Below are 20906 nucleotides of genomic sequence, written 5' to 3' on the forward strand. Positions count from 1 at the left end.
AATGCTGGCAGATATATCTGTTTATTATTGCTGGAGAGAAGCCCAATGAAAACATTTTTGATCTTTTTGTAAAGTTGTTAAATTATTTGTACAGAATTGTTTGTCTTTACTTCGGCCATTCCTGATCGCTAAATAACAGCATTTATATCTAGTTATCTTATTCCCACTTTTATAGTCCCAGATAATTGGGGTATAATTTATATTGGCTAAAGATTACCTATTTGTATTAGAAGACCAATTTGTGCTACCTTTTATTTTACCTGCGGTTTTTTTTTTTTTTTTGTTTTTTTTTTGTGATCTCCTTATTTGATGCTACTAAGATATTCGTCAGCATTCCTCTCAGCAGCATTCCTTTAGGCAGTCCTCCGCAACTTTGTCCTAAGGTCACAATTCATAGTCTAGCTTCAATTCTTGTATAGTAACCCAACTGCAGGATGTGATTGTATGGATCTCTCACTAAACCATTTGCACCAAGTGGAGGAACAAGACAGAGATGCTCTCTTTACCCTTTTGTGTTCGTGCTTACAGTGAAGTCTCTAGCGATCATCATTTGACCACCCAAGAATAATTGTGATTAAAGGAAGGCCATCATCAGAAAAAGACTATTGTTTAAATCAGGCTTTTTATTTTTCGGACTGTAAGACGCACCTAGGTTTTAGAGGAGGAAATTAGAAAAAAAAGTAAACAAAAAATGACAATTCTGTACTAATTTCCCATATCCTGGTATATATAGCCCCCTCATCCCTACCCTGGTATGCATGGCTACTCATCCCTATTCTGGTATGCATGGATCCTCATCCCTATCCTGGTATGCATGGCTACTCCTCTCTATAAGACACACTGGACCATAAGACCCACCTAGGTTTTAGTGGAGGAAATTAGAAAAAAATGTGGTAAATTCTGTACTAATGTCCCCTATCCTGGTATATATGGCCCCCTTATCCCTATCCTGGTATGCATGGCCCCCTCGTCCCTGTCTTGGTGTGCATAACCCCCTCATCCCTATCCTGGTATTCATGGCTCCTCATCCCTATCCTGGTATGCATGGCCTCCTCATCCCTATCCTGGTCTGCATAGCTCCTTATCCATATCCTGGTATGCACGGTCTCCTCATCCCTATCCTGGTGTGCATGGCTACTCATCCCTATCCTGGTATGCACGGCCTCCTCATCCCCATCCTGGTATGCACGGCCTCCTCATCCCCATCCTGGTATGCACGGCCTCCTCATCCCCATCCTGGTATGCATGGCTCCTCATCCATATCCTGGTATGTATGGCTCCACATCCCTATCCTGGTCTGCATAGCTCCTTATCCATATCCTGGTATGCACGGCCTCCTCATCCCTATCCTGGTGTGCATGGCTACTCATCCCTATCCTGGTATGCACGGCCTCTTCATCACTATCCTGGTATGCACGGCCTCCTCATCCCCATCCTGGTATGCACGGCCTCCTCATCCCCATCCTGGTATGCATGGCTCCTCATCCATATCCTGGTATGTATGGCTCCACATCCCTATCCTGGTATGCATGGCCTCCTCATCCCTATCCTGGTCTGCATAGCTCCTTATCCATATCCTGGTATGCACGGCCTCCTCATCCCTATCCTGGTAGGCACGGCCCCCTCATCCCTATCCTGGTATGCACGGCCTCCTCATCCCTATCCTGGTATGCACGGCCTCCTCATCCCTATCCTGGTATGCATGGCTCCTCATCCCTATCCTGGTATGCATGGCTCCTCATCCCTATCCTGGTATGCACAGCCTCCTCATCCCCATCCTGGTAAGCACGGCCTCCTCATCCCCATCCTGGTATGCATGGCTCCTCATCCCTATCCTGGTATGCACGGCCTCCTCATCCCCATCCTGGTAAGCACGGCCTCCTCATCCCCATCCTGGTATGCATGGCTCCTCATCCCTATCCTGGTATGCATGGCCTCCTCATCCCCATCCTGGTATGCATGGCTCCTCATCCCCATCCTGGTATGCATGGCTCCTCATCCATATCCTGGTATGCATGGCTCCTCATCCCTATCCTGGTATGCATGGCTCCTCATCCCTATCCAGGTATGCACGGCCTCCTCATCCATATCCTGGTAAGCACGGCCTCCTCATCCCAATCCTGGTATGCATGGCTCCTCATCCCTATCCTGGTATGCATGGCTCCTCATCCCTATCCTGGTATGCATGGCTCCTCATCCCTATCCTGGTATGCATGGCTCCTCATGCCTATCCTGGTATGCATGGCTCCTCATCCCTATCCTGGTATGCATGGCTCCTCATCCCTATCCTGGTATGCATGGCTCCTCATCCCTATCCTGGTATGCATGGCTCCTCATCCCTATCCTGGTATGCATGGCTCCTCATCCCTATCCTGGTATGCATGGCTCCTCATCCCTATCCTGGTAGGCATGGCCCCCTCATCCCTATCCTGGTATGCACGGCCTCCTCATCCCTATCCTGGTATGCACGGCCTCCTCATCCCTATCCTGGTATGCATGGCTCCTCATCCCTATCCTGGTATGCATGGCTCCTCATCCATATCCTGGTATGCATGGCTCCTCATCCCTATCCTGGTATGCACAGCCTCCTCATCCCCATCCTGGTAGGCACGGCCTCCTCATCCCCATCCTGGTATGCATGGCTCCTCATCCCTATCCTGGTATGCATGGCCTCCTCATCCCCATCCTGGTATGCATGGCTCCTCATCCCTATCCTGGTATGCACGGCCTCCTCATCCCCATCCTGGTAAGCACGGCCTCCTCATCCCCATCCTGGTATGCATGGCTCCTCATCCCTATCCTGGTATGCATGGCCTCCTCATCCCCATCCTGGTATGCATGGCTCCTCATCCCTATCCTGGTATGCATGGCCTCCTCATCCATATCCTGGTATGCATGGCTCCTCATCCCTATCCTGGTATGCATGGCTCCTCATCCCTATCCTGGTATGCATGGCTCCTCATCCCTATCCTGGTATGCATGGCTCCTCATCCCTATCCTGGTATGCATGGCTCCTCATCCCTATCCTGGTATTCATGGCTCCTCATCCCTATCCTGGTATTCATGGCTCCTCATCCCTATCCTGGTATGCATGGCTCCTCATCCCTATCCTGGTATGCATGGCTCCTCATCCCTATCCTGGTATTCATGGCTCCTCATCCCTATCCTGGTATGCACGGGCTCCTCATCCCTATCCTGGTATACATGGCTCCTCATCCCTATCCTGGTATGCACAGGCTCCTCATCCCTATCCTGGTATGCACAACCTCCTCATCCCCATCCTGGTAAGCACGGCCTCCTCATCCCCATCCTGGTATGCATGGCTCCTCATCCCTATCCTGGTATGCACGGCCTCCTCATCCCCATCCTGGTAAGCACGGCCTCCTCATCCCCATCCTGGTATGCACGGCCTCCTCATCCCTATCCTGGTATGCATGGCTCCTCATCCCTATCCTGGTATGCATGGCCTCCTCATCCCCATCCTGGTATGCATGGCTCCTCATCCCCATCCTGGTATGCATGGCTCCTCATCCATATCCTGGTATGCACGGGCTCCTCATCCCTATCCTGGTATGCACGGCCTCCTCATCCATATCCTGGTATGCATGGCTCCTCATCCCTATCCTGGTATGCATGGCTCCTCATCCCTATCCTGGTATACATGGCTCCTCATCCCTATCCTGGTATTCATGGCTCCTCATCCCTATCCTGGTATGCATGGCTCCTCATCCCTATCCTGGTATGCATGGCTCCTCATCCCTATCCTGGTATTCATGGCTCCTCATCCCTATCCTGGTATGCACGGGCTCCTCATCCCTATCCTGGTATACATGGCTCCTCATCCCTATCCTGGTATGCACAGGCTCCTCATCCCTATCCTGGTATGCACAACCTCCTCATCCCCATCCTGGTATGCACAACCTCCTCATCCCCATCCTGGTATGCATGGCTCCTCATCCCTATCCTGGTATGCATGGCTCCTCATCCATATCCTGGTATGCATGGCTCCTCATCCCTATCCTGGTATGCATGGCTCCTCATCCCTATCCTGGTATACATGGCTCCTCATCCCTATCCTGGTATGCATGGCATCCCTATAAGACGCATCGGACCAGAAGACGCACCCAGGTTTTAGTGGAGGAAATTAGAAAAAAATGCGGTAAATTCTGTACTAATGTCCCCTATCCTGGTATATATGGCCCCCTTATTCCTATACTGGTATGCAGGGCCCCCATCTTCATCCTGATATGTATGGCTCCATCCTTATCCTGATATGATTGGCCCCATCCCCATCCTGGTATGCATGACCCCCATCAGAAAAACATTAAAAAACGAAAAACACATACTATTATACTTACCTTCCTGCGCTCCTTTACAGCATCCTGTTCCGATGCCAGCGGCTGCTTTATGCTTTTAAGCAGCTCATGGCAGTGACATCATGCGCTGCTCACAAGCCGAGGACAGTGTGCCAAAATACTCACTGATCTCCATGCCTGGACTATGTGTGTGAAAATCGGTGAATATTCGTTACTCTGTAATAGCGCCACCGCTTCCGCTCCCCCCACCACAGCCAGAGCAGCTAGATCCGGACTATACGACACTCCCCCTATTTTCCTCCACATTTTTGGAAGAAAAAAAGTGTCTTAGAGCAAAAAATTTAACGAACCATATTTTTTTTAATATATATATCTTTTTTCCTTTTCACAACCTGTATTAAAAATATAAAAAAAGATATTTTGCAAATTTCACACCTACCACTGGGGCTATTTTAGACTCTCCCTGTTTCATAAAATCTACATTTACATACCTACAATGGTCAGACTTGGACTTATATTTTGTAATGAAGTGTCTAACGAGTGTTCAAGTGAAGTAAAAAAAAATAATAATTTTTTCTAAAAAAATTTAAGATGGCATCGCCCCCATTTTTCCCATTAAATATTAAGAAATAATTTATTTTAAAAAAATACACATACCGTATGTGGTATCAATAGGTTTTGTAAGGGCTCACACTAATATATCAATCAGACAAGAGCAATCCGATAAAAAATCTGGTTGTACTCGGACCAATGTTATTCATTTGAGGTAGTTCAGATCTGTGTGTTTTCTCAGCTTTATTCAGCGTTAGAAAAAAATTGTATGCAATATGAACTCATCAGTATGGCATCTGATTTGTACGGATATATTACAGTTCTGTAAAGTGGGAAACTATAAATGATCCTGGTAAAAATAAAAAAAGTAATAGCTGCTGAGTAAAAAAAACGGGTTGCATACGGACAGAACGCGGATGACAAGTGAGAAACTATTGTTACACTCCCCTGAAAGAAGATGGGACCGATTTTGATTTTTTTTTATTTTATTTTTTATAAATATGCTAGCTTTAGCATACCCTTAATTCACCCTATCTTGTTTACCATGTACCAAGAAAAAAAATCAAAACAACAAAATTGCTGCTTTTTTTTTTTTATTACAAATTTTAAAATTTTTTTCACCACTCAAATAATGATAAAAAAAAACTATACATGTTTGGGATCACCATAATCTTAATAACCTTAAAATTCATATTTCACCTTCTAATGAATGCTGTAAATAAAAAAAATAAATAAATAAAAAAAAAACACAATTGTAGAGTTGCGTTTTTTCCTCTATTTTGCTGCACTTGGAATTATTTTTCCGCTTTCCAGTACATTACATGATAATATGGATGATGTCACTCAATAGTCCTAGTCATCCTGTAAAAAAACAAGCCCTCATACAGCTATGTCTATGGAAAACTAAAAAAAGTATGTGGGGGGGAAACGAAAGCACAAAAATTGAAAATCTTTGTCTGGGGAGGGCGTTACAGGGAGCTTTTCATGACCAATTGATGCATTAAATGAAGCATCCCTTCATGTCGAACATCTCGTTCTAAAATTAATCATACAATTTTCCCCCCAAAATCTATTAGACTTGTGTCCATAAAAGTGACTTTTATGTGGTATGCATTTTCGGTTTTGGCTGCACCCATAGTCAGATATGCCACCCAGCTCTGCCGATCTCTTTAATTGACAGCACTGGCTTCACTTAAATTCTGCTCATGCTCACAATATTGGCAGCTATGCAGATGTGATGATTTGCAAAATCAGAGCTAATGCTGCATTGGATCACATGAAGGTAGCACTGTCAATCAAAGAGTTGGTGAGTGGCGTCTTGAGGCCTAATTTGCATACCACATTTTCCAAGGCACCAAGCTAACATAGAATCTCTAGGGCTGGATCAGAAAGTGTTATAGCTGCCTTTTGAACTCTCATTGAGTGCTGTGTATACAGCAGCCTTCTGTATGAGGAGTCTGGCTGTGTCTGACAACTCCTCACTCCTGCAGCTGCTCTGTCTCCATTCACCAACACCTATTTGAACTAGCTGTACAATGTAATCAGTTTGGGAGCACACTAGTGGATAACACTATTAAATTCATTATTTTGATTTTTTTTCCTGTTTTCTTTAGTATTAAAAAGTTTGGACACTGTCTTGCTTTTTTAAGCAACAGTCATTTTTCAACCCAATTAAATGAATATTTGTCTCTTTTTCCATTTTAGATCTTCAATGCACGGTGTATCATTTGATATTTCCTTTGATAAAGAAGATGGTATCAGAGTGACAACCCCAAGCCGGCCCATCCGAAGATCTGTTAGTAATGAAGGATTCTCTTTGAACCTGACCCGCGTTCCAAAACATATCCGAAAGAATCTTTCTTTCCAACCCATCAATGGACAAGGGCAATCAGATAGCATTAATGAAGAATGGAGTCAAGTACCACCAAGCTATGATGACTTGTCACCCACCAGGAACCAGTGGGATTTAGATGAACTTGACCACAATGAACACCCCAATGGTCCACATGAGAATAGGATATCTGCAGATGAGCTGGATACTCAGATAGAAGCGCCAAGTATTGAGGAAGCCCTGGAAATCATTCACAACCCAGAGAAGACTAGTCCTGTTGTTACCGAACAAGTAAACAATGGCTTTTTTCTTCATAACACTGATGTCAATGTGGGTTTGCAATTATCCCCCCTTACTCTTTCAGACACGAATTTGGATTTCATTGACATAAAAGGATCCCAGAGCCCCGTTACCGACAATACAGAGGTGGACACTGGTATTCATGTGCAATCAGAAGACATCATCCCAGAAACAATGGATGAAGATTCTTCTTTGAAAGACTACACTGTTAGTTTAGATTCTGACTTTGAAGACCATCTGAAGTTGCAGCAGGACTATGGACTTCACATAAACAATGCCCGAGAACCAGTCAGTCCTTGTCCTAGCTCAGTTAGTGGCAAATCGCAAGCGGGTAGCACAGCTTCTTCCAGTTCTGGTATCAAAATGACCAGCTTCGCAGAGCAAAAATTCAGAAAACTCAATCATGGAGATGGCCGAAGTAGTGGAAGCAGTTCCCAGAAAACCACGCCAGATGGTTCAGAGCTCAATATCCCGCAAGTGGTCGCACTTGGCCAAATCCAAGAGGTGGACTCTCTTTCACAAAACAAAGATACGACGCAGCTCTTAGCCTCTGAGGTGGTACAACTTAGAATGAAGTTAGAAGAAAAAAGGCGAGCTATCGAGGCTCAGAAAAAAAAGGTAGAGGCTGCATTTACACGTCAGCGACAGAAAATGGGAAGAACTGCGTTTCTAACGGTTGTAAAAAAGAAAGGAGATGGGATTTCTCCCCTACAAGAAGAAGCTGGTTCTTTGGAAAATGAGAAAACCCATCAAGATATCTCAGCAGAAAAGCAAATGCAATCTTCAGTTACTCGCATCCCATCCTTAAGAGCAAATCGTAAACAAATACCATGGCTGAGCTCTCCTACCACACCTATAGATACTGACAAATCTTGGAGTCTAACAAGCCCAAGTGAAGAAAACATGACCGAAATTGATGTAGGCGAGTACACCAAGTCTATTGAAAAACTAAACACCTCTCTAAATTTTCTCCAGCAGGAAATGCAAAGACTGGCATTACAGCAGGACATGTTAATGCAAATGAGAGAGAAGCAAGCCTGGGTGATCTCTCCACCACAACCCTCACCACAAAAACTGCCCCAAAAGGAGTTGAAACCAACAAAGCCCTCTGTAACGTGGTCCCCAATTCCTTGCTTTACTTTGGAGTCTCCTCGGCAAGCTCACAGATCCCCACAAACTTCACTTAAAAAGACTGTGTCTCTTCCTGCAAAACCCCAGAGGACACCTCGCCCCAATGAGCTGAAAATTACACCTTTAAATCGTACCTTGACCCCTCCACAATCTGTAGACAGCCTCCCACGTTTACGAAGGTTCTCGCCAAGCCAGACACAAACAAGATCCTTTGTCTGCTTTGGAGATGATAAGAAACCTGTAACTGATGACCAAGAGTCTAAGGAAGCATCTAATACAGACGAATGTGCAAATAGTGAGGCCTCTGACAAAGTATCATCATATGAGTCTTCTAATCCGATGGAGAAAAAGCCCATCGAGTCGACAGTATCTGAAGTCTTGTCACAGCCCATTATAGAAACGGTGTGTGTGACCCCCAACGATGATGTGTTCAGTCAGAGGAGCTTCTCTACCATTAAGAATGGCAGTCTTATTGAAGTCCCTCTCTCCAAGCTACAACCTCCAGAGATGTCTGAAAAGGCTGCAGAAGAAACTGACACAGAACCGATTACCGAGGATCAGAAAGTTTGTTGTGGCTTCTTTTTCAAGGTGGGTAATTAAGGTTACTAGCACTAACCTGTAATATGTGAATGTAGGATATGGTTTACTGTGATGGGACTGAGAGTTAGGAAAAATGATGCATGTTGTCAGAGGTGGCAAGCCACCAGTTACTGATTTTATTGAACTTGCTCCTTGAAGACTTCACCTAGTCATTAAGGAGTTTAAAAGTTCTCCCAGTGTTGCATGGCTTTCCTCCACGTACTCCGATTTCTTCCCACACTACAAAGACATACTGTTAGGGAATCTAGATTGTGAGCCCCTGTGGAAAAGGGGGGGGGGGGGCAGTGATGATGATGATATCTGTAAAATGCTAACGTGTAGGTATTTTTCAGGGCTATTTAATAGATGAGGATCCTCCATTAAAGATTCATCTGTTAGATGTGTGAATTGTTGCATGGAGCATGTGTTCTGGAGGACTGGGTTCTAGCATACGTTACACACAGTCCACTGTGTATTCCTTTTTTAATTCATTGCAATGATTTACAGTCATGAAGATCATGGATTCCATTTCCCCCTAATAGAGGCACAGGGTGTACAGGGAAGTAGTTCTCAAACCCATGTGGTGCCCTACTATCATAACCTTCCTAATAGTGGGATGTTTGTCTGCAGTGTAGGACTGGCTGCTTGTAGCAGAAATCGTAAGATGGGCAGACAGATGATTGCAGCTGAAGTTATAGCTGTTTATGTTTAGTTTTTGCTAATATTAGTAGGGGGTGTCTTCTACTTTAAACTTGCTGTGTAGGGGTCTAAAGTGAAAAATTGGAGATAAAACAAAACAAAAAAACCTTTACTTGTTCTCCAAACAGGATCTGTTTTTCTGCGCTGATGCCTCAAGTCTGGTGGGTTGACACAAGTGCTACTGTCGCCCTAATCCCATTAATAACTTTTAGGCCACATTCACATGTTCAGTATTTGATCAGTATTTTCATAGAATCTTAGAATGCTAGAGTTGGAAGGGACCTCTAGGGTCATCTGTTCCAACCCCCTGCTCAATGCAGAATTCAATAAATCATCTCAGAGAGATGTCTCTCCAGTCTCTGTTTGAAGACTTCCATTGAAGGAGAACTCGCCACCTCGTGGCAGCCTGTTCCACTCATTGATCACCCTCACTGTCAAAAAGTTTTTTCTAATATCCTATCTGTGTCTTCTTTCTTTCAATTTCATTCCATTACTTCTCGGCTTTCCATGTGAAAATGAGAATTAGGATGATCCCTTTACACTCTGACATCCCTTCAGATATTTGTAGACAGCTATTAAAGGGAACCTGTCACCCCCAAAATCGATGGTGAGGTAAGCTCACCGTCATCAGGGCTTATCTACAGCATTCTGTAATGCTGTAGATAAGCCCCCGATTTTACCTGAAAGAGGAGAAAAAGAGGTTATAATATACTCACCTGGGCGGTCCCGCTGCTGGTCCGCTCCGGCGCCTCCTATCTTCATTCCATGATGTCCTCTTCTGGTCTCTGCGGCTTCGGCGCAGGCGTACTTTGTCTGCCCTGTTGAGGGCAGAGCAAAGTACTGCAGTGCGCAGGCGCCGGGCTTCTCTGATCTTACCGGCGCCTGCGCACTGCAGTACTTTGCTCTGCCCTCAACAGGTCAGACAAAGTACGCCTGCACCGGAGCCGCGGTGTGAAGACCAGAAGAGGACATCATGGAATGAAGATGGGAGGCGCTGTACCGGACCTGAGACGCCCATCGGAGCGGGACCGCCCCTGGGTGAGTATAATCTAACGTCTTTTTCTCCTCTTTCAGGTAACATCGGCGGCTTATCTACAGCATTACAGAATGCTATAGATAAGCCCCTGATGACGGTGAGCTTACCTCCCCATCGATTTTGGGGGTGACAGGTTCGCTTTAAGTCTCCTCTTAAGGTACCTTCACATTAAGCGACGCTGCAGCGATAGCGACAACGATGCCGATCGCTGCAGCGTCGCTGTTTGATCGCTGGAGAGCTGTCACACAGACCGCTCTCCAGCGACCAACGATGCCGAGGTCCCCGGGTAACCAGGGTAAACATCGGGTTGCTAAGCGCAGGGCCGCGCTTAGTAACCCGATGTTTACCCTGGTTACCAGCGTAAAATGTAAAAAAAAACAAACAGTACATACTTACATTCGCGTCCCCCGGCGTCCGCTTCCTGCACTGACTGAGCGCCGGCCCTAACAGCAGAGCGGTGACGTCACCGCTGTGCTGTACTTTCACTTTCACTTTACGGCGCTCAGTCAGTGTGGGAAGCGGACGCCGGGGGACGCGAAGGTGAGTATGTACTGTTTGTTTTTTTTACATTTTACACTGGTAACCAGGGTAAACATCGGGTTACTAAGCACGGCCCTGCGCTTAGTAACCCGATGTTTACCCTGGTTACCAGTGTAAAACATCGCTGGCATTGTTGCTTTTGGTGTCAAACACGACGATACACGCCGGTCTGACGACCAAATAAAGTTCTGAACTTTGTTCAACGACCAGCGATATCACAGCAGGATCCTGATCGCTGCTGCGTGTCAAACTAAACGATATCGCTATCCAGGACGCTGCAACCTCACGGATCGCTAGCGATATCGTTTAGTGTGACGGTACCTTTAGCCTTCTTTACAAGCTAAACATTCCCAGATCCTTAAACCATTCATCGTAGCACATATTTTGCAGTCCGCTCACCATCCTGGTAGCTCTTCTCTGAACTTGCTCCAGTTTATCAATGTCTTCTTTTAAAATATGGTGCCCAAAACTGAATTTCTCCCTGTTAAATACCATTTTATTAGTCGCTGCCCACTGTTCAAACTTATCTAGATCCTTCTGAATCCTTTCCTTGTCTTCTCTAATGTTAGCTATGCCTCCTAGCTTTTTATCATCAGCAAATTTGATCAATTTACCTTCAGTTCCTTTTATCTAGGTCATTTATTTTTTAAATCAGATCATTTTTATTGATTTAATTTTAGAAACAATGACATACATTATACAATATAGTACAAACACAATAAACTTAATGAACAGGTTTAACCCTTAAAGTTCATATAGTCCTACACCTGCCAAGGTATTCCATGCCAAACAGAGTTATCAATTTTGTCCAAATGAAGATTTTCCCAGAGACTGGTGACATGTTATTAAATACAGGGATTATACCAAAACTAGCATTGGTTATATGTTCACTAACAACATGTTTACAAACAGAAAATAATTGGTCTCTATATGTCCTCAACCTACAATATTTAAAAAGCTGAAATAGCCAACCCGTCTAGTACAGTTATGCTGAGTAGGTCCACAGATGCCAGCCCAGGGGTGACCAGCCACCGTTCTCATATATTTATACGCTTTATTATTGAGTTCCTTTTAATGTAAGTACCTCTCTCCAGGCATATGGTATTATTAATTTTAGCTTCCAATTCCTCCAATGTTGAGGGATTACGGTCTAACCAGTGCAATATTAACAATTTCCTGGCCAGAAACCGTGTTCTCAGAATGGCGGTAGTCACAGGGGATCTTGTATCTACCCCCACCCCCAGAAGGCCCAGTATGCACACCCTAGGATCAAGTTGTATGTGTATCCCGAATACTTGTTTAATCAGCGTGGTCACTCCCACCTATTAGTGGTGTATATCAACTCATTCCCATAGCATGTGCATCAGATGGGCCTCATTTGTACCACATCTCGGACATGAGTCTTCAGTCCAAGCCCCAATTTTAAACAATATATTAGGTGCCTTATATACCCTGTGGATAAGGGAAATTTGGGACTCAGAGATAGTAGAGGAGTTCTTTCTAATATTCCATTCCATTGTTCTTCAAATATTGGGCCGAAATTCTCTTCCCACTTTGATCTGACCAACGTGGGATGCTTATCTAGATATAAGGGTAATAATATCCTGTAAATGGAGGCAATAAGGCCCTTCGTATTAGATGGTGTAGCGATTAAATCTAAGATGTAGTGATTAGTGATATCTACCTTTGTAGTGTTAATTGGTGTCTGGAAGGCATGATGAAGCTGCAAATACTGATAGAAGGCTCTATGTGGAATGCCAAACCCAGAGCGAATCTGGTCAAAACTTTGGATTGATCCGTCGCGTATTATTTGGGTCAATAGCAAAATCCCTCTATTTTCCCACCCACCAAATCCCTCTAGTTTAGCTATTTCACTTAGTTTAGAATTGTGCCACAGAGGGGAATAGTTTGTGAATCCCTTGATACGGAGAATGTCCTTGCCTCTTTCCCAGATTTTATAGATCAAATTTAGAGTGTGAACCGTTGACTCATTTTCCCTGAGAGAATCAGCCTCAAGAGCCAATAGTGGGATCTCCCATTTATCTGCATCCTCTGTAACCACGACCCCAGTGTCAGAGACTAGTCTAGAAATGTACGAGGACCCATTTTGAGCTTTAACAGTAATTGCTAGCAAGTGGCCCGCACTTTCACCCTCCGTAAAATGTTTGCTTTGCTAGTCCCAATAGGTGATTTTTCCTAAGTTTTTGATATTCTTTGATATTTTCTGCAGTGCTAGCTGAGGGGTTTGGTATAAATTCTGATTCTGCTAGGCGACCTGCTCTTGTAACTTTTGAGTGTGTTCTCTTGTTTTAGTTTTCTGTTTCCGGAGCAAATACTGAAGGAATACGCCCTGTAGAGACATATCCTAAATATCCTCCTTCATGCTGCCCATTTGTTCACTAATCATTGCTAGAGTAGGGTTAGACAAGCAGACTGCTGCAGATGCATCTCTCCCAGTTGGTTCAGGGACATCTTCCTGTGAGGGAGCACATAGCACAGACCTGCTCCCTTTGGTCAGGTGATCTTTCCTCACATGCTGTGAGTGTCAGCACCATGTTTCCATCCACAGTTGCTGCTCAGTGCTATTGTGAGCATTCTCCAAGCCTGATTGTGCCTCAAGCTGCAGGGGAGTCACAGAGACTCCTGCAAAACGTTCTCCTCTTGCAGCAGCATCTGCTCTGTCTGGGGCTATAGTACCTTGTGTAGGAGCCATTTTGGAGGATTCATCTTCCCTCGGCCGGGTCTCCTTCTCTCCCACTTTCCTGCTGCGTGTCATGATTTATCTCCTCAGCGATGTCCCTGGAGCACAGACCGCCGTTAGGGGGGACACTGGTCAGTTCTGGGCTGCAGGAGTGAGTCTAAAGCCGGGTAACCGAGGAGCTTTCAGGATGGAAGGCAGGAGCTGTGTAAAACACTTCTTCTTCACATGCTGTCCAGGCCGTGTCCCCATCTAGGTCCTTTATAAATCTGTTGAACACCACAGGTCCCAGGTCAGAGCCTTGTGGTACCTCATTTGAAACACCCTTCCAATTGGATGTGCAACCATTTATTACCACTCTTTTAGCACGATCACTGAGCCAGGGTACGTAAGCCAAAACCAGGAGTGGGTGATAAATGCAGAAGTGGTGCATATGTTGCTATTATACTTTTCCCCTGAATGTTCCTCTCCTGGTTTTGACTTACAAATACTGATGTAAAATACTGACCAAATACTGCTAGTGTGAATGTAGCATTAAAGTAGTGGAAAACTGATCTTGTGTCTTCAGGCGTGCTGCATTCCTTTGAGCCTGACTTCTTGTTTGCCAGGGGCTGGTGCGCTTCTGATGATTGGGCAGCTAGGCCTCGCAGGACCGGAGGGTCACAAATCACTGAAGCAGGGTGGATCCAGAAGTCCAGCCAATGTAAAAGCAGCGTTTCCAAGCTCTATGGCAAAGAGCTTACGAGTCCTTGTCTCTTATACGTTGCAGAAGTGGTCGGTAACCTAGGCAACAAGCAGTAAACTATAGCATTAGAAATCCCTCAGTTCTTGAGAAACGGCAGGATGTTAGAATAATATAGAAGTAAATTGTTTTTACAAGCACTTTGCAATTTTTACAAGATGAGACAACGCCTTTAATGCTTTGGTTTAAATGATAGGCAGGCAATTAATTGTAATTTTGGTTAAATATGAACAGTGCGGGATATAATTATTACAGATGAAGACATCATAAATCTTCAGTGCTTTTACTATTACCTATACTAATGGATATAGTCTCATAAAAAATCTTACTTTACTGCAGGATGATCGCAAAGAGGAAAATGACATGGCTGCAAAGCGCGCGGCTCTTCTAGAGAAGAGACTGAGGCGAGAACGTGAAAATCAGCAGAAGAAGATGGAGCAAGAGATGGAGCAGGAACATAAGAAAGAAGAGGCCAGGTTAGTGAAATGGCCCAATATCATTCATTGCTCAGGTCTATGAACAGAACAAGTGGTACCAGGCTGGGAAATGGTAACGTGCATTCTGGTATATGTAGTCCATCCAAGGTGCATTATGCCTGTACTTCCTCCGTATTGTCACAGTCTGTGTAGTTCACATATTCACAATAATTTGTGATTTGCAGTCTCATTCGTGTGTGGCCGCAATGCCAGTTATTGGCACATCAGAACTGGCATCATACAGAACATTCATTTTGTAAAATACAAATAAGTCACAAGGAAAGTTGTTGCCTTTCTCGCAGATCATCATGATAACAAGCTTGATTTTTTTTCCTCTTGTTAAGGAAATGCACAAACAAAAAAATAATTAATATAATCCTCAGAAGAAGAAATGATAAGGGCACTCACCGGTCTTCAGTAAAATCATTCCTTTATTAACAACGATACATCCAGAGTATGGTTATGGCCGGGGGAGAGCCGAAGCTCATGTGAGCAGTGGAGGACGACAACCTTTTCGCGGGACCCGTAGAAGCGCAGGATAAGCGCGAAACGGCCGTCGTCCTCCACTGCTCACATGAGCTTCGGCTCTCCCCCGGCCATAACCATACTCTGGATGTATCGTTGTTAATAAAGGAATGATTTTACTGAAGACCGGTGAGTGCCCTTATCATTTCTTCTTCTGAGGATTATATGCAATAAGGACTTTGTTTCTAAGAAGGAGCACCGGAGGTCACAGTTTATGGCGCAAACATAGTTACGTCTGTTAAGAATACCCACTAAGAACTTCTGTCAAAAGTTGGATTGCGGGTCAGTGCCGCTCAGTTTTTTGCTTTTTGTGGTTTTTGAAAAAAATAATTAAATAGGTTGTCCGTGACTGACCTATTGATGACTTATTTGACAGTATGAAATTAGTGTGGGTCCAAAACCCAGCACCGCCCCGATTAGCTGACATTCCCTCCTGCACAGGCTGGAGCTGTACGGAGCAGGAACACCGCAGCCCCGTACATTGAGTAGTCGCTGACAAGTACTGCCGTTCTCTCCCAGTCACCTGAATGAGAGCTGACGTTTAGTACTCGGCAGCGGCCACTAAGAAATGTACGGGACTGCTCCGTTCTGCCTGTACATCAATTATCATTCGCACCTGCACACTATAGATTAAGTATAGGTCCAACACCCGGCACCCATACATTAACTACTTGTTCTTCCTGTGGTTTTGTCTGCACATTTGGCGTAAGTTGCAGGATACTGGGCACAATGCATGTCTTTTGTTCAAGGCTTCAATCTATATAGTATTGAAGTTCTGATGAAATATCTCTATTACAGATGGGCGTACCCGTGGATGTTCGGGTCCATTAGGTTCAGCTGAACTTTATAAAAAGTTCGGTTCAGGTACCAGAACGGTACCCGAACTTCATCCCGAACCCCATTGAAGTGAATGGGGACCCCAAACATCCAGCTATTTCCACGCTGTCCTCTGTGTGACATCGTGGGAAACACTGACTCTGACTGATAGTGACCTTACTGAAGTCTCAGCCAGAGGACAGCATTTTGAATCAGCAGCTGTGACCGGCGATGAAAAAGGGGTTGGCTGATTACTACTACTGTCATCAGCGTTGCCTGCTCTCGCTGATAACAGCTAGAGCAGGTGACGCTAATGAGAAAATGCACCGTCACCTGTGCATAGTGTAGCTGTACTGCTGTCCACTGGCGCCGGAGACAAAGAAAAAGATGGACATGGAATTGAGGATACTTCGTGGTATCATTTCATTAATAAATGGATGACGAAGAGCTAGTAGGGGGGAGTCTTTATTCAAGTAATTTTTTTTTCTGTGTTTTATTTTTACTACTGTGTTACTAATAAAGGGGTCTGACCCCTCTCCATTCCTAACCCCAAAAACAATTGCCCTGATTGCCACCGCACCAGGGTAATTGGGAAGAGCTGAGGCTAAGCACCAGAATTGGCGCCTTAAATATGATACGCCACTTCTGGGGCAACCACAGGCTATTTGTAGCTTGGCTATGGCCCAATAACCATGAGCTTTCCAGCCTATTAATATAATCTTGAAGTTGTTTGCTTTCCCTTAGCTGGTTATTAAAAAATTTTTTTATTTTTTTTACATATTAGTCCAGCCAATCACAGCCATGCCAATATGTGGCATAGCTGTGATGGGGCCGGGGGTGCCCACACCAGAAAATCTTGTTGATTAGCTGCTTTGGGCTGCCGAACCCAAACAGTAACACGGACTTCCGTGAGAATTTTTTTATAGAAAAGTCTTATTGGTGTAGATAGTGCTTCATCGTTTTGCAAAAGTTGCAATAATAGTAATAACCGTCTAATGATTTGGGGCTGACGCTATGTATGTCATCAGTGTACAATCTTATTTACACAGACGAAAGTCAGAGGAAGAACGTAGTAAGAAAGAAGATGAGAAGGCAAGACGGGAGTTCATCAAACAAGAATACCTACGCCGGAAACAGCTGAAGTTAATGGCGGATATGGATTCTGTTATTAAACCTCGGGTTAACCTTAACAGAACTAAAAAGGCCAGGCCTAAGTCCATCCACAGGGACCATCAGGTGGAATTGCCGAGAACACCCACTGGTGCTCCACCAGGTAATGCAACGCCACTAGGTACATGTGTTGTAAGTACAAAATGGGTGGAGGAACAGGAAACTGAAGTCCTGCACGTAGGATGAGGTGAATGCTCAAGAATTGAGTAAGATTTTTATAGACTATGAATCTTGGTAAAGCGTTTTCCTAATCTCCTTTCAATGGTGTCGGTGTAGGGAATTGTGCTGTGTATAGTGTTTATAGTGCTTGTTGAATCCATTCTTCCCTCTACCCATGACATGTTCCCCGTTCCATTGTCTGCAGCTCAACCCCAAAGCATGCCTAATGGTTGGCGAGATGTTCTTTTCCTGAAACTATGTGCCTTTTTTTCTCCACACATACCTTTTGATCATTGTGGCCAAAGAGTTCCATTATAATAACCTTATCAGTCCACAAGACTGGTTTCCAAAATTCATTTTGTTTAGATGTTCTTTTGCATACTTCTGATGCTGAATTTTATGGTGAGGACATGGGAGAGGTTTTCTTCTGATGACTGTTTCGTGATGGCCATATTTTTCAGGTGTGTCTGAAGAGTAGAACAATGTACCAAAATTCCAGAGTCTGCTGAATCTTTCTGAAGGTCTTTTGCAGTAAAACCGGGAATTCTTATTTTGCCTCTCTAGCAATCCTAAGAGCCGCTCTCACTGAAATTTTTCTTTGTCTTCTAGACCTTATCTTCACCTCCACTGTTCCTGTTAACTGCCATTTCTTAATTACATTTCGACTTGAGGAAAGGGGAAATTGAAAACGCTTTCCTATCTTATAGCCTTTTTCAGCTTTGTAGGACTCCACCATTTTCATTTTCAGAATGCTAAGCAGCTGCTTAGAAGAACCCATGGCTGCTGTTTTTTTGGCACAAGGTTAGATGAGGCTGGGTTTTTAGAAAGCTGGGAAATTTGCATCACCTGGCCTTTCCTAACGATGGAAAACAAGCCATAACCCTAAAGGCTGAGTCACACATAACGATATCGTTAACGATATTGTTGCAACGTCACGCTTTTGGTGATGTAGCAACGATCCCCGCTAACGATCTCATTATGTGTGACAGCGACCAACGATCAGGCCCCTGCTGGGAGATCGTTGGTCGATGGGAATGATCAGGACCACTTTTTGGTCGCTGATCACCCGCTGTCACCCGCTGGATCGGCGTGTGTGACGCCGATCCAGCGATGTGTTCACTTGTAACCAGGGTAAATATCGGGTTTCTAAGCGCAGGGCCGCGCTTAGTAACCCGATATTTACCCTGGTTACCATTGTAAAAGTAAAAAAAACCCAGTACATACTCACATTCTGATGTCTGTCACGTCCCCCGACGTCCACAGGGTTAAAACTGCTTTCGGCAGGAGCGCTGGTAATGCACGCGCTGCTGCTGAGAGCTTCCCTGCACTGACTGTGTCAGCGCCAGCCGTAAAGCAGAGCACAGCGGTGACGTCACCGCTGTTACTGCCGGCGCTGACACATTCAGTGCAGGGAAGCTCTCGGCAGCAGCGCGTGCATTACCAGCGCTCCTGACGAAAGCAGTTTTAACCCTGTGGACGCCGGGGGACGTGACAGACATCAGAAGAATGTGAGTATGTACTGTTTTTTTTTTTTACTTTTACAATGGTAACCAGGGTAATTATCGGGTTACTAAGCGCGGCCCTGCACTTAGTAACCCGATGTTTACCCTGGTTACCCGGGTGCTGCAGGGGGACTTCGGCATAGTTGAAGACAGTTTCAACGATGCCGAAGTCGTTCCCCTGATCGTTGGTCACTGGAGAGAGCTGTCTGTGTGACAGCTCCCCAGCGACCACACAACGACTTACCAACGATCACGGCCAGGTCGTATCGCTGGTTGTGATCGTTGGTAAGTCGTTTAGTGTAAAGGTACCTTAACAGGCTAATTAAGGTCTGAAACCTTGGTCAAAGTTATCTGAGCACACAAATCTCCAAGGGTGCTCAAACTTTTATGGGCTCATTTCCTTTTTGTAATTTTTAAACTGTAAAAGAAGAAAAATCTATTTTTTTCCAAAAATACAAAGGAAATGTGTAATCTTTAACTTTAGGCCTTTTTGAGGGCATTTTATCTAAAACTTGTTTAACTGTTCACAATAACAATATTTTTGATCAGGGGTGCTAAAACTTTTACATGTAACTCTATCATTCTGTTGCCAGCAATGTGCAGTAATACATAGAGGCTGTACAAGCGAAAGTTCCAAAAATAAAGGGATTGTCCACTACTCACTCGGATATCACCTTATGAATCCTTATGTTTCCCCCCAGTAAAATAACAAGACTTAAACTCGCCACCGGCGCCATTCCAGGGGTGTCCGCCCTGGCTCTCCAGGGCTCACATGACATAGTCACACAATCCCTGCAGCCAATCAGCGCTGGCGTCTCTCCCCGTTTTCAGACAAATTAAGATGTTTGGAGGAAGTGAGAAAGCAGCCACAGCTGCCACTTCCTCCAGAGGTCAATTACGTTGGTAGTAGAGTGATGAGAGCGCTGATTGGCTGCAGGGATCGTGTGACATAATGTCAAGAGAGCTTTGGGAGAGCCAGTGCCGACACCACTGGAACGGTATAGGAGAGTATAAGTGTTATAATATTACTGGAGAGAAACATGGGCGTCAGAAGGGGTGGTCCGAGTAATAAAATGCATCCAAAAGTGTTAATATTGTAGGTTTCTGCTGCAATTTGAATGACTTTTTCCTATGAAAAACTGCTCCGATGTTGCTTATATTATTGATGTGCTTTGTTACTGACATCCATGCTTAATCATCTACAACAGAGAAACCTTTAGAACCAAAATGTAACCCTGCTACAACTTAAGTAACATTGCCGTCAATGGGATCTGATTATTATACCTATGGAGACATTTATGTGTTTTTTTACGAAGCGAAGGTGAATTGGTCTAGCAGGCTTTGCTTTTAGATTGTATTATAATGTTTTGTTTGTTTTTCTTCAGCTTCAAGCTTTTCTCTGGCCTCTCTGAACACAGGCGACAATGAAAGTGTAAATTCTGGGAAAAGAACGCCAAGGTAACAACCTCTCACAGAGGCCATTAGCCCCTGATCACAATATAACGTACATGCATGTGATTGCGGGGGTTCCGGTGTGTGGAGGGGGCTCATGAGCGGAGTTCTTTCCACTCATGGTCTATGCCGGCTGTGTGGTATAGCTGGCATCTGTGTCTAACGGCAGCGGCTGGATCTCCGCTACGATTATTCCTTGTTGTTATCCATTTAAATTTGCAACCTCTCGCAGCAGCGTTTAATGCTTGTGCACACCTGCTCTCTGTCGGAGAGCTTAAAAAAAAAACTGTGCAAGTTTGGTATCATTGTAATTATACTGACCTGGAGAATCAGGGTCATTTTTGCTACAGGATGAATCCTGTAAAAAAAAAAAAATAATAAT

The 20906-nt window shown here is 44.6% G+C and overlaps 1 protein-coding gene across 3 annotated transcripts in view; it reads left to right on the forward strand.

The window, feature by feature from the left end:
* Positions 1–20906, forward strand: part of CAMSAP2 (calmodulin regulated spectrin associated protein family member 2) — a 132651-nt gene that overhangs the window by 103838 nt on the left and 7907 nt on the right. For all 3 annotated transcript variants that reach the window (XM_077276666.1, XM_077276667.1, XM_077276668.1), the window contains 4 exons: positions 6573–8718; positions 14764–14900; positions 17291–17514; positions 20458–20530. In XM_077276666.1, coding sequence (XP_077132781.1) covers positions 6573–8718; positions 14764–14900; positions 17291–17514; positions 20458–20530 — 2580 coding nt within the window. The remainder of the gene's footprint in view (positions 1–6572; positions 8719–14763; positions 14901–17290; positions 17515–20457; positions 20531–20906) is intronic.

The sequence above is a fragment of the Ranitomeya variabilis genome, chromosome 8 (assembly GCF_051348905.1).
Source record: "Ranitomeya variabilis isolate aRanVar5 chromosome 8, aRanVar5.hap1, whole genome shotgun sequence".
NCBI lineage: Eukaryota > Metazoa > Chordata > Amphibia > Anura > Dendrobatidae > Ranitomeya > Ranitomeya variabilis.